This window comes from Lontra canadensis, unplaced genomic scaffold (assembly GCF_010015895.1).
Source record: "Lontra canadensis isolate GAN:19392208 unplaced genomic scaffold, GSC_riverotter_1.0 scaffold12, whole genome shotgun sequence".
NCBI lineage: Eukaryota > Metazoa > Chordata > Mammalia > Carnivora > Mustelidae > Lontra > Lontra canadensis.
In genome coordinates this window covers 11,407,628-11,421,823 of record NW_022631006.1, presented here as the reverse complement: position 1 = coordinate 11,421,823, position 14,196 = coordinate 11,407,628, and the positions used below count along the sequence as shown (strand labels likewise).

Sequence of the window (14,196 nt, the reverse complement as noted above, 5' to 3'; positions counted from 1 at the left end):
AGTTTTTAGATTAAAATCTAATTTGTCTCAAGATGGGATTGGGAGGGAGACAAACCATAAGTGACTCTTAATCTCACAAAACAAACTGAGGGTTGCTGGGGGTAGGGGTGTTGGGAGAGGGGGGTGGGGTTATGGACATTGGGGAGGGTATGTGCTATGGTGAGTGCTGTGAAGTGTGTAAACGTGGCGATTCACAGACCTGTAAAAATATATGTTTATAAAAAATAAAAAATTTTTAAAAAATCTAATTTGTCTGATATAAAGATTGCCACCCCACCTTTCTTTTGATGTCCATTAGCATGGTAAATTGTTTTCCACCCCTTCACTTTAAATCTGGAGGTGTCAGGGCGCCTGGGTGGCTCAGTGGGTTAAGCCTCTGCCTTCAGCTCAGGTCATGATCCCAGAGTCCTGGGATCAAGTTCAGCATCGGGCTCTCTGCTCAGCAGGGGGCCTGCTTCCTCCTCTCTCTCTCTCTCTGCCTGCCTCTCTGCCTACTTGTGGTCTCTCCCTCTCTGTCAAATAAATAAATAAAATCTTAGAAAAAAAAATCTGGAGGTGTCTTTGGGTCTAAAATGAGTTTCTTGTAGACAGCATATTGATGGGTTTTGTTTTTTTATCCATTCTGATACCCTGTGTCTTTTGATTAGGGCATTTAGTCCATTTACATTCAGGATAACTATTGAAAGATGTGAATTTAGTGCCATTATATTGCCTGTAAGGTGACTCTACTGCATATTGTCTCTGTTCCTTTCTGGTCTGTTACTTTTAGGCCCTCTCTTTGCTTAGAGGACCCCTTTCAGTGTTTCCTATAGGGCTGGTTTGGTGTTTGCAAGTTCTTTTAGTTTTGTTAGTCCTGGAAGCTTTTTATTTCTCCTTCTATTTTCAATGACAGCCTAGCTGAATATAGTATTCTTGGCTGCATATTTTTCTCATTTAGTGCTCTGAATATATCATGCCAGTCCTTTCTGGCCTACCAGGTCTTTATGGACAGGTCTGCCGTCAATCTAGTATTTCTACTGTTGTAGATTACAGACGTCATGTCCCAAGCTGTTTTTAGGATTTTCTCTTTGTCTCTGAGACTTTTAAGTTTTACTATTAGATGATGGGGTATTGACCTATTTTTGTTGATTTTGAGGGGGGTTATCTGTGCCTCCTAGATTTTGATGCTTGTTTCCTTCCCCAAATTAACAAAGTTGTCCACTATAATTTGCTCCAATATATCTTCTGCCCCTCTCTTTCTTCTTTTTCTGGGAACCCAATTATTCTAATATTGTTTCATCTTACAGTATCACTTATCTCTTGAATTCTCCCCTCATGATCCAGTAGTTGTTTACCTCTCTTTTTCTCAGCTCCTTTATTCTCTATCATTTGGTCTTCTATATCAGTAGTTCTCTCTTCTGCCTCATTTATCCTAGCAGTAAGAGTCTCCATCTTTAATTGCACCTCATTAATAACTTTTTTTATTTCAACCTGGTTAGATTATTTCTCCAGAAAGGGATTCTCTAGTATCTTCCATGCTTTTTTCAAGCCCAGCTAGCACCTTGATAATCATCATTCTGAACTCTAGTTCTGACATCTTACTAATGTCCATATTGATTAGGTCTAGCAGTCAGTACTTCTTGTTCTTTTTTTTTTTTTTTTTTTTTTTGAGTTGAGTTTTTCTGCCTTGTCATTTTGTCCAGAGAGGAATAGATGACTGAGAGAACAAAATGCTAAAATGGTAACAACAACCCCAGAAAAATATACACTAACCAAATCAGAAGAGACCTGAAACCAGGGGCAGAAGAAAGGAAAATATTATATATTATGTATATTATATAATATATACTATATATAATTATATATATATTATATAATATACATAATATATAATATATAAATATAATATATAATAACATAACATATATGTAATATATTAATATATAATATAATGTATGTAATATATTATATATATTATATATTATGTATATTTTTTATATATATATATATATAATTAGGCTGGTGAATAGAACAGAGCCATACACTTGATTTGGGGTGTATTCTGATATGTTAGAAGAAACTGCCTCCCAAAATTTAAAGAATGAAAAACTTATAAATACAAAAATAAGGGTAAACACGATGAAGGAATGTAATATGACTGTAAAGATGAAAATTTTAAAAGATTTTTAAAAAAGAATTGATGGGCGCCTGGGTGGCTCAGTGGGTTAAGCCTCTGCGTTTGGCTCAGGTCATGATCTCAGGGTGCTGGGATCAAGTCCTGCATTGGGCTCTCTGCTTGGCAGGAAGCCTGCTTCCCCCCCACCCCCGCCTGCCTCTCTGCCTACTTGTGATCTTTCTCTGTCAAATAAACAAAATCTTTAAAAAAATAATAATAATAAAAAATAAAAAGGAATTGATAAGGTAAGTTGGTTGGGAAAAGGAAGGGGGGAAAAGGGAGAGAATGTAATCAGGCTGGAGACTAGAACAAAGGTATATGCTAGATTTAATGTATATTTTTTTCTGTTAGAAGAAACTGTATTCCAAAGATTTAAAGAAAGACTTTTATGTATACGAAAAATAAGGTTAAATACAATGAAGGGATAGACTGACTATAAAAATGAGAATTAATAAAGATTTTTTAAGTATTAATAAAATGTTCATTAAAATAGGAAACAGGAAAAATTCAAAAAAAATAGAAAAAGAAAAATAATGCAAATTTTAAAAATTTAACTCTGAAAGACTAAAGAATTATGGGGGGAAAGCCATGAATTCTATGTGCTATTTTTTACTTCAAATGCTGTTTTGCAATCAGTAAACTTACTCTTGGCTGGATGTTCTTGCTGATCTTCTGCAGGAGGGGCCTGTTGCAGTGATTCTGAAGTGTTTTTGCTGGAGAGTGAATTACACCCCCTTTGCCAGGAGCCAGGCTAAGTAATCTGTATGGCTTCCATCTTGGGAGTTTTTGTTCCCTGAACACTTTTTGTAGAGCTTTGGAGGACGGGAATGAAAATGGCGGCCTCCAAATCTCTGGCCCCATAGGAGCTGAGAGCTTGGGGCCCCACTCCACAGTGTGCCCTCAGAAAAAAGCCATTAATCCCTCCTGTCTTCCTGGTGTCCAGCCACGCTCTGGGCTCACCTGACCTATGACCGAGCGCTTCTATCTCTGGCACAGGGCCCTGTTTGGAATCTCCAACCCAGCAGATTCCTGCCACGCACTCCCGCGCCCTCCTCCCAGGGAAAAAAGGGGGGGGGGGGAGTCTCCTGGATCTGCCACTTGAGGTGTCCCTGCTCAAAGAGCAGTGGTCTGACTGTGCCTCAGATCGTGATTTATGACAACCTCAAGCTGAGAGCCTCCTCCCTGCTCCAATACCTGGAACCTCTGCCACACTCAGACACCCTTGGTTTTTCTGTGACCCCAAAGGTCCTGGGACCACACTGTCCCAGCAAGTGTTCCACCCCCCCACCCCCCATCCTCGCTTAGCCACTGAAGCAACATTCCTCTACAGAGCAGACTTTTAAAAGTTCTCATTTTGTGCTCTGCTACTCTCTCACTTGCCGGGAGCCAGCCCCTCCCCCTATAGTCTATCTTACCATCAATTCAGATTCACTTCTCCGCATATCCTACCTTCCAGAAAGTGGTTGCTTTTCTGTTCCTAGAATTGCTGCTCTTCTTCTCTTCAATCTCTTGTTCAGTTTGTAGATGTTCAGAATGGTTTGATAACTGTCTAGCTGAATTCCTGAGACAGGATGAAATTTAGATTTCATATCCTCCGCCATCTTACCTGATATAAATAAATGCTTTTTCAAGGCCAATTTTTCTCCCCATCTTCTGCCCCACCACTCTCCTCACCCATTCTTTTCTGTTTCTCTTTCTTTTTGTCACAGGTGCCCTTAGGCACCTCATTGGTATCCCAGAATAGAAAATGGCCCATCATTGGGAACTTCCTTGAACTTTGGGGCTTTGTGCCACAGGACAATATTTCTATTCAGCCAAAACTGATTTGTCAGAACCACAATAAAAAGAGAAATTAAAATGTTGTTTGTATAAATGAAAAAAAAAAAAAGGAAAAAAATGAAAAGTACGTATGCTATGCTACCTTCTATAGGAAAGAAGGTGAGGGGCGCCTGGGTGGCTCAGTGGGTTAAGCTTCTGCCTTCAGCTCAGGTCATGATCCCAGGGTCCTGGGATCAAGCCCCCACTGGGCTCTCTGCTCGGCAGGAAATCTGCTTCCCCCTCTCTCTCTGCCTGCCTCTCTGCCTACTTGTGATGTCTGTCAAATAAATAAATAAAATCTTTAATTAAAAAAAAGAAAGAAAGAAGGTGAAATAAAAAAATGCATCATGGTAGTGGCCTTGTTCTCCGCTTTTCTCCCAACGTTCCGGAGGCCGCTGTGTTTTTATCAGCCTCTGACCCGCAGTCGGCCTGAGACCTAGCACCATGCCTTCAATTAAGTTGCAGAGTTCCGATGGAGAGATATTTGAAGTTGATGTTGAAATCGCCAAACAGTCTGTGACTATCAAGACCATGTTGGAAGATTTGGGAATGGACGATGAAGGAGATGATGATCCAGTTCCTCTACCAAATGTTAATGCAGCAATATTAAAAAAGGTCATTCAGTGGTGCACCCACCACAAGGATGACCCCCCTCCTCCTGAGGATGATGAGAACAAAGAAAAGCGGACAGATGATATCCCTGTTTGGGACCAAGAATTCCTGAAAGTTGACCAAGGAACACTGTTTGAACTTATTCTGGCTGCGAACTACTTAGACATCAAAGGTTTGCTTGATGTAACATGCAAGACTGTTGCCAATATGATCAAGGGGAAAACTCCTGAGGAGATCCGCAAGACCTTCAATATCAAAAATGACTTTACTGAAGAAGAGGAAGCCCAGGTACGCAAAGAGAACCAGTGGTGTGAAGAGAAGTGAAATGTTATGCCTGACACTGTAACACTGTAAGGATTGTTCCAAGTACTAGTTGCACTGCTCTGTTTATAATTGTTAATATTAGACAAACAGTAGACAAATGGCAGCAGCGAATCAGTTGTTTAAGCAGAATATTGCCCTCCTTGCATGTGTAGTTTGAGTACAGATTCCAAACTTATGGCTGAGTTTCTTCTAGTACGATCAAAAGTTTTTTTTTCTTTGCTCTAAATAAACCTGAACTGTGAGTTCTCTGTAGAAGGTGGCATTTTGGGCTTTCCCTCTCTTTGTAAAGCGATTTCTGCCTAGTTTATTGTCTAGTTAACTTTAGTTTAATGACCTTTTAAAAGTTGGCATTGTAAATAAAACAAGTTGAAAAAAGTTTTCTGAAATAGAATTAACAACGTATTATCTTTATTCATGAGTTGGAAACTGGAAAAAGGCTACTTGAGGTAAATGCTTTGAGTGGGATTATTAGGGTGTCTTCCAGCTTCCTGGAGTCAAGGAGTACCACTGGTATTGATTAGCCTGTATGTAGCAGGGCTCCCTTAATTGGATCTAAGGACTTGTTTTTGCATTTTTAATTCTCGGCTTTGAATATGTTGGCTAGAGACTGAGTTACTACTAAATTTGTGGTTCGGGGGGAAATGTAACTAGCCAGTCTGTTAGCTTTTCGATTAAAAAAGACAAATAACCCAAAAAAAAAAAAAAAATGCATCATACATCAAGTGAATCTCAATACAACTGGGGGCAAAAATATGGGCTTATTTATGCAAAATGAAATGCAGGGAAAATAAACCAGAAACCTAAAGGGAAAAGATGAAAAAGAGTGGGAAAGATAGGGGAAACAATGGAACCAAAGCTGATCAAATTTTTATATTTTTCATGGAATTTTAACTCTTGAACCATGTAAATGTTTTCATTTTCAAAATACAAAATTAAATCCAAAGGTTGAATTGATTCTAAACTGAACAGAAACAGAAACAAACCAGCATAAGTATGATCACATCAATAGCATGACCACTTGAAAGAAGAAAAATAATGATTCCAAGTAATCTTTGAAGGCTAAACTAATTTTCCATCATATAAGTTTGTTGTTGGCAGTGGTATTGATCTGATAATTCTGAAAATAATTTTCCAAATAAATAGATATATTGATGTTGGGAACCAGTTTTCTCCACTGTGGGAGATTTTTGTTTAAGATATGGAACAGAGGAAGAAGCAGCAAACCCTGTGGCATTGGATTAAGGAAGTAGTAGTAGCACTACAAATTCATGGTTTTAAAAAGTATATATTTCCTAGCTTCGTCCATTGAAAGATCCTAGAAGCAATGACTCTTCAGTAGCAAAGAATATGCTTTGTATCCTGATTTCAGCATCTAAATACCAAAGTCCAACAGAAAGAAGCAGGGTCACATAGAAAAAAAAAAAAAGGCTGATTCCAGAGCTAGGTCAGAGAAAATACAATGTGACTTGGGACATATTCTTTTTGCAGAACTAACAGCATGCTCAAAGACTGATAGGAAACATAAGAGAACATGGCAATCAGCAAAAATAAACAAATGAAAAGAATTTCAACATGCTGAACTTTTTAAAAGTCCATGAGTCTATACCCCTCCTTAAAAAGAGAGGAAAAGGGGCACCTGGGTGGCTCAGATGTTTGGGCATCTGCCTTTGGCTCAGGTCATGATCCCGGGGTCCTGGGATCGAGTCCTACATTGGGCTCCCTGCTCAGTGGGGAGCCTGCTTCTCCCTCTGCCTCTCTCTCTCTCTCTCTCTCTGACTCTCATGAATGAATAAACAAAATCTTTTAAAAAAAAAAAAAAAAGAGAGAGAGGAAAAGAAAAAGGATAAATGCATGTGGAAGGAGTGATCTGCAGCCAAGAATACTCTATCCAGCAAGGCTATCATTCAGAATAGAAGGAGAGATGAAGAGTTTCCCAGACAAACAAAAACTAAAGAAGTGCATGACTACTACCCTAGCCCTTCAAGAAATCTTAAAGATTCTTTGAGTGCAAAACAGAGACCAAATGTGACAGACAAGATCAGAGAAAATCTCCTGAAATACATATGTATCAATAATTACTTTGAATGTAAATGGACTGAAAGCTCCAATAAAAAGACATAGGGTGTCAGAATGAATTTAAAAAAAAAAAAAAGATCTATCTATATGCTACCTACAAGAGATTCATTTTAGACCTAAAAACACCTACAGACTGAAAACAAGGGGGTGGAGAAATATTTATCACAAAAATGGATGTTAAAAGAAATGTTGTACAAACTAGACTTTTTTGTTCTTGTATTGTTTTTCTCCTGAAAAACAGGAGAAGTATGAAGTATGCTTTGGTATCAGATTAGTACTGGCCTTCTAGAATGATTTTGGATGTGTTCCCTCTATTCCATTATTTGTAATATTTTGATTGTCATTTGTAATAATCTGATTGTCATTAATTGTTTGTTTAAATGTTGGGTAGAATTCACCAATGAAACCATGTGGCCTTGGGGTTTTCTGTGCTGGAAGGTTTTTGATTCTTAATTCAACTTTTTTTTTAAGATTTTATTTATTTATTCATGAGGGACAGAGAGAGAAAGAGGCAGAGGCGGAGGGAGAAGCAGGCTCCCCAAGGAGCAAGGAGCCAGATTCGGGACTCAATCCGAGGACCCCCAGGATCATCACCTGAGCTGAAGGCAGATGCTTAACCCTCTGAGCCACCCATGCACCCCCCTAATTCAACTTCCATGCTTATTATCAGTCTAAGAAGATTTCCTACGTCCTGGATTGAAGATTCAGGATTCAATCATGGTAACTTGTGTGTTTTTAGGAATTATCTGGTTTTTTTCTTACGTTATCTGATTTGTTAGTATGTAATTATCACGTTATGTATTTCTGTGATTATCTGTTGTATTGTCTTTGCTTCCATTTCTCATTTTGGTTCTTGAGACCTTTTTTTTTTTTCTTAGTTAATGTAATTAAAACATTGTAAATTTTATCTTTTAAAAAAATGGTCATTACTTTCTTTTTTTTTTTTTTAAAGATTTTATTTATTTGTCAGAGAGAGAGGGAGAGAGAGCAAGCACAGGCAGACAGAATGGCAGGCAGAGGCAGAAGGAGAAGCAGGCTCCCTGCCAAGCAAGGAGCCCAATGCGGGACTCGATCCCAGGACGCCGGGATCATGACCTGAGCCGAAGGCAGCTGCTTAACCAACTGAGCCACCCAGGCATCCCTGGTCATTACTTTCAATGTTATGTTACTGGTTAATCTGGTCACTATTTCATTTATTTCTGATTTTTCTTTGTTATTTTCTTTCTCTACTAGCTATCAGCTGAGTTTCTTTTTCTAGTTCCTCATGGTATATATAATGTTATCTGCTTCAACTTTTTATATATATATATATATTTTTTTTTTTTTAAGATTTTATTTATTTATTTGACACAGAGAGAGAGCACAAGCAGGCAGAGTGGCAGGCAGAGGGAGTAAGAGAAACAGGCTCCCTGCTGTGCAAGGAGCCCAACACAGGACTCAATCCCAGGACCCTGGGATCATGACCTAAGCCGACGGCAGCCACTTAACCGACTGAGCCAACCAAGCTTCCCTGAACTTTTTTAATATAAGCATTTATAGCATAAACTTCACTCCAACATCTGCTTCTGTTGCATCCCATAGGTTTTAGAATATTGTGCTTTTTTTCTTTTGTTTTGAGACATATTTTGATTTGTTGTTTGATTTCTTACTTGGTCCATTGCTTGTGCAGTAGAGTGTTGTTTAATTTTTATGTATTAAATACTTAATATTCATAGATTTTCCTACTTTGTGTTATTAATTTTTTGTTTTTCACCACTGTGGGTGGAAAAAGATATTTGGAATAATTTCAGTCTTCAAAAATTTGTAATATTTATTATATCTTTTTTTTTTCTTTTAAATCATTGAAAACTTTTTTCTGTTTTTATTTTTTTATTAACATATAACGTATTATTAGCCCCAGTGGTACAGGTCTCTGAATTGTCAGGTTTACACACTTCACATACCCTCCCCAATGTCCATAACCCAACCACCCTCTCCCTATCCCCCTCCCCCAGCAATCCTGTTTGTTTTGTAAGATTAAGGGTCTTGTATGGTTTGTCTCCCTCCCTATCCCACCTTCATTTTTTCCTTCCCTACCCACCAAACCCCACTTTGCCTCTCAAGCTCTTCATATCAGGGAGATCATACGATAATAGTCTTTCTCTGATTGACTTATTTCATTCAGCATAATACCCTCTAGTTCCATCCATGTTGTTGCAAATGGCAAGATTTCATTTCTTTTGATGACTGCACAGTATTCCATTGTATATATATATATATACACACCATATCTTATTATATATCTTTCTATGTTATCTAACAGGAAATTCTTCTGTGTGTACTTGAAGAAATGTGCATTTCATTTTTCTTAAGTAGAATTTTAAAAAATATTTTATTTATTTGACAGAGAGAGAGCAAGAGAGCAGAAGTGGGGGAAGCAGCAGAGGGAGAGGGAGAAGCAGGTTTCCCACTGAGCAGGGAGCTGATGTGGGGCTCGATCCCCCGGTTGAGAATCATGACCTGAGCTGAAGGCAGAAGCTTAACCAACTGAGCCACCCAGATGCCCCTGAAATGTTTTATATATATCTTTAAAACCATGTATTCTGGGGGCGCCTGGGTGGCTCAGTGGGTTAAAGCCTCTGCCTTTGGCTCAGGTCCTGATCCCAGGGTACTGGGATCGAACCCCACATCGGGCTCTCTGCTCAGTGGGGAGCCTGCTTCCCCCTCTCTCTCTGCCTGCCTCTCTGCTTACTTGTGATTTCTGTCTGTCAAATAAACAAATAAAATCTTTAATAAAAAAAAAAAAACATGTATTCTGAAGTATGCTTCCAGTAAAATGTTCTTATTGAAATGAAAATTGGGGGCTCCCTGCTCAGTGGGGAGTCTGCTTCTCCCTCTCCCTCTGTTGCTCCCCCAGCTTGTTCTCTCTGTAAAATAAAATCTTTTTTTAAATTTTTAAAAATTAGTGCTGTGAACTGTGTAAGCCTGACAATTCACAGACCTGTACCCCTGGGGCTAATAATACATTATATGTTTATTTTAAAAATTTAAAAATTAAAAAAAAATATTACCTGAAAAAAAAATTTAATTAATTAATTATTAATAAATAAATAAATAATAGGGGCACATGGGTGGCTCAGTGGGTTAAGCCTCTGCCTTCAACTCAGGTCATGGTCTCAGGGTCCTGGGATCGAGCTCTCTGCTCAGCAGGGAGCCTGCTTCCCCTTCTCTCTCTGCCTGCCTCTCTGCCTACTTGTGATCTCTCTGTCAAATGAATAAATAAAATCTTTTTTAAAAAACTGTTCAAAAAATAAATAAAAACTAGTAACTTTAACTCAGGGTCTGTGTTTAAAATAAAGCATATCAGAGGGGAAGTGGGAAAGGATGGGTGAAATAGGTAAAGGGGATTAAAAATACATTTATCGGAGGGAGGAGTCAATATGGCGGAGAAATAGCAGCTGAGACTACTTCAGGTAGCGGGAGATCAGCTAGATAGCTTATCTAAAGATTGCAAACACCTACAAATCCAACGGGAGATCAAAGAGAAGAAGAACAGCAATTCTAGAAACAGAAAATCAACCACTTTCTGAAAGGTAGGACTGGCGGAGAAGTGAATCCAAAGGGACGGGAAGATAGACCGCGGGGGGAGGGGCCAGCTCCCGGCAAGCGGCGGAGCAACGGAGCACAAAATCAGGACTTTTAAAAGTCTGTTCCGCTGAGGGACATCGCTCCAGAGGCTTAACTGGGGTGAAGCCCACGCGGGGCCAGTGTGGCCTCAGGTCCCGCAGGGTCACAGAAGGATCAGGGTGTCTGAGTGTCACAGAGCTTGCAGGTATTAGAATGGGGAAGCGGGCTACAGAGACGGAGCCGAGGAGTGAGCTCACAGCTCGGGCTTACCTTGAACCGGTCGCAGGCTCGGTGAGCTTGGAGCGCGGCTGGAGGCCAGGCAGACAGGAGTAATTGGACGCTGTTCCCTGAGGGCGCACTGAGGAGTGGGACCCCGAGCTCTCGGCTCCTCCGGGCCGGAGACTGGGAGGCCGCCATCTTAATTCCCGTCCTCCGGAACTCTACGGAAAGCGCTCAGGGAACAAAAGCTCCCGAAAGCAAACCTGAGCGGATTACTCAGCCCGGCCCCTGGTAAGGGCGGTGCAACTCCACCTGGGGCAAAGACACTTGAGAATCACTACAACAGGCCCCTCCCCCAGAAGATCAACAAGAAACCCAGCCAGGACCAAGTTCACTTACGAGGAGTGCAGTTTCAATACCAAGGAGAGCAGCGGAATTCCAGAGGAGGAGAAAGCAAAGCACGGAACTCATGGCTTTCTCCCCATGATTCTTTAGCCTTGCAGCTAATTTAATTTTTTTTTCTTTTTCAATTTTTTTTCTCTTCTTCTGCTAAATTTTTTTAAACTTTTACCCTTTTCTTTTTTAACGTTTTTTAACTAGTTTATCTAATATATATATTTTTTTCCTTTTTATATTTTTTTCATTATTGGTTTTCTTTTTTTATTTGTTTCTTTTTTCTTTTTTCTTTTTTTTTTTTTTTTCTTTCTTAACTTTTTTTTTTCCCCTTCCCCCCCCCTCATGATTTGGGATCTCTTCTGATTTGGCTAAAGCATATTTTCCTGGGGTTGTTGCCACCCTTTTAGTATTTTACTTACTCCTTCATATACTCTTATCTGGACAAAATGACAAGGCGGAAAAATTCACCACAAAAAAAAGAACAAGAGGCAGTACCAAAGGCTAAGGACCTAATCAATACAGACATTGGTAATATGTCAGATCTAGAGTTCAGAATGACGATTCTCAAGGTTCTAGCTGGGCTCGAAAAAGGCATGGAAGATATTAGAGAAACCCTCTCGGGAGATATAAAAGCCCTTTCTGGAGAAATAAAAGAACTAAAATCTAATCAAGTTGAAATCAAAAAAGCTATTAATGAGGTGCAATCCAAAATGGAGGCTCTCACTGCTATGATAAATGAGGCAGAAGAAAGAATTAGCGATATAGAAGACCAAATGACAGAGAATAAAGAAGCTGAACAAAAGAGGGACAAACAACTACTGGACCACGAGGGCAGAATTCGAGAGATAAGTGACACCATAAGACGAAACAACATTAGAATAATTGGGATTCCAGAAGAAGAAGAAAGAGAGAGGGGAGCAGAAGGTATATTGGAGAGAATTATTGGAGAGAATTTCCCCAATATGGCAAAGGGAACAAGCATCAAAATCCAGGAGGTTCAGAGAACCCCCCTCAAAATCAATAAGAATAGGTCCACACCCTGTCACCTAATAGTAAAATTTACAAGTCTTAGTGACAAAGAGAAAATCCTGAAAGCAGCCCGGGAGAAGAAGTCTGTAACATACAATGGTAAAAATATTAGATTGGCAGCAGACTTATCCACAGAGACCTGGCAGGCCAGAAAGAGCTGGCATGATATATTCAGAGCCCTAAACGAGAAAAACATGCAGCCAAGAATACTATATCCAGCTAGGCTATCATTGAAAATAGAAGGAGAGATTAAAAGCTTCCAGGACAAACAAAAACTGAAAGAATTTGCAAACACCAAGCCAGCTCTACTGGAAATATTGAAAGGGGTCCTCTAAGCAAAGAGAGAGCCTAAAAGTAGTAGATCAGAAAGGAACAGAAACAATATACAATAACAGTCACCTTACAGGCAATACAATGGCACTAAATTCATAACTCTCAATAGTTACCCTGAATGTTAATGGGCTAAATGCCCCAATCAAAAGACACAGGGTATCAGAATGGATAAAAAAACAAAACCCATCTATATGTTGCCTACAAGAAACTCATTTTAAACCCGAAGACACTTTCAGATTTAAAGTGAGGGGGTGGAAAAGAATTTACCATGCTAATGGACATCAGAAGAAAGCAGGAGTGGCAATCCTTATATCAGATCACTTAGATTTTAAACCAAAGACTATAATAAGAGATGAAGATGGACACTATATCATACTCAAAGGATCTGTCCAACAAGAAGATCTAACAATTGTAAATATCTATGCCCCTAACGTGGGAGCAGCCAACTATATAAACCAATTAATAACAAAATCAAAGAAACACATCGACAATCATACAATAATAGTAGGGGACTTGAACACTCCCCTCACTGAAATGGACAGATCATCCAAGCAAAAGATCAACAAGGAAATAAAGGCCTTAAATGACACACTGGACCAGATGGACATCACAGATATATTCAGAACATTTCATCCCAAAGCAACAGAATACACATTCTTCTCTAGTGCACATGGAACATTCTCCAGAATAGATCACATCCTTGGTTCTAAATCAGGTCTTAACTGTTATCAAAAAATTGGGATCATTCCCTGCATATTTTCAGACCACAATGCTCTGAAGCTAGAACTCAATCGCAAGAGGAAATTTGGAAAGAACCCAAATACATGGCGACTAAACAGCATCCTTCTAAAGAATGAATGGGTCAACCAGGAAATTAAAGAAGAATTGAAAAAATTCATGGAAACAAATGATAATGAAAATACAACAGTTCAAAATCTGTGGGACACAACAAAGGCAGTCCTGAGAGGAAAATATATAGCGGTACAAGCCTTTCTCAAGAAACAAGAAAGGTCTCAGGTACACAACCTAACCCTACACCTAAAGGAGCTGGAGAAAGAACAAGAAAGAAACCCTAAACCCAGCAGGAGAAGAGAAATCATAAAGATCAGAGCAGAAATCAATGAAATAGAAACCAAAAAAACAATAGAACAAATCAACGAAACTAGGAGCTGGTTCTTTGAAAGAATTAATAAGATTGATAAGCCCCTGGCCAGACTTATCAAAAAGAAAAGAGAAAGGACCCAAATAAATAAAATCAGGAATGAAAGAGGAGAGATCACAACTAACACCAAAGAAATACAGACAATTGTAAGAACATATTATGAGCAACTTTATGCCAACAAATTTGACAATCTGGAAGAAATGGATGCATTCCTAGAGATATATAAACTACCACAACTGAACCAGGAAGAAATAGAAAGCCTGAACAGACCCATAACCAGTAAGGAGATTGAAACAGTCATCAAAAATCTCCAAACAAACAAAAGCCCAGGGCCAGACGGCTTCCCGGGGGAATTCTACCAAACATTTAAAGAAGAACTAATTCCTATTCTCCTGAGACTGTTCCAAAAAATAGAAATGGAAGGAAAACTTCCAAACTCATTTTATGAGGCCAGCATCACCTTGAT

The 14,196-nt window shown here is 39.1% G+C and overlaps 1 protein-coding gene across 1 annotated transcript; it reads left to right on the top strand.

The window, feature by feature from the left end:
- The first annotated feature begins 4,328 nt into the window (after positions 1-4,328).
- Positions 4,329-5,616, top strand: LOC116867126 (S-phase kinase-associated protein 1). Its single transcript, XM_032856520.1, has one exon. It carries the CDS (start codon positions 4,418-4,420, stop codon positions 4,907-4,909), a length of 492 nt encoding a protein of 163 aa, XP_032712411.1. The 5' UTR covers positions 4,329-4,417; the 3' UTR covers positions 4,910-5,616.
- Positions 5,617-14,196: the final 8,580 nt, after the last annotated feature.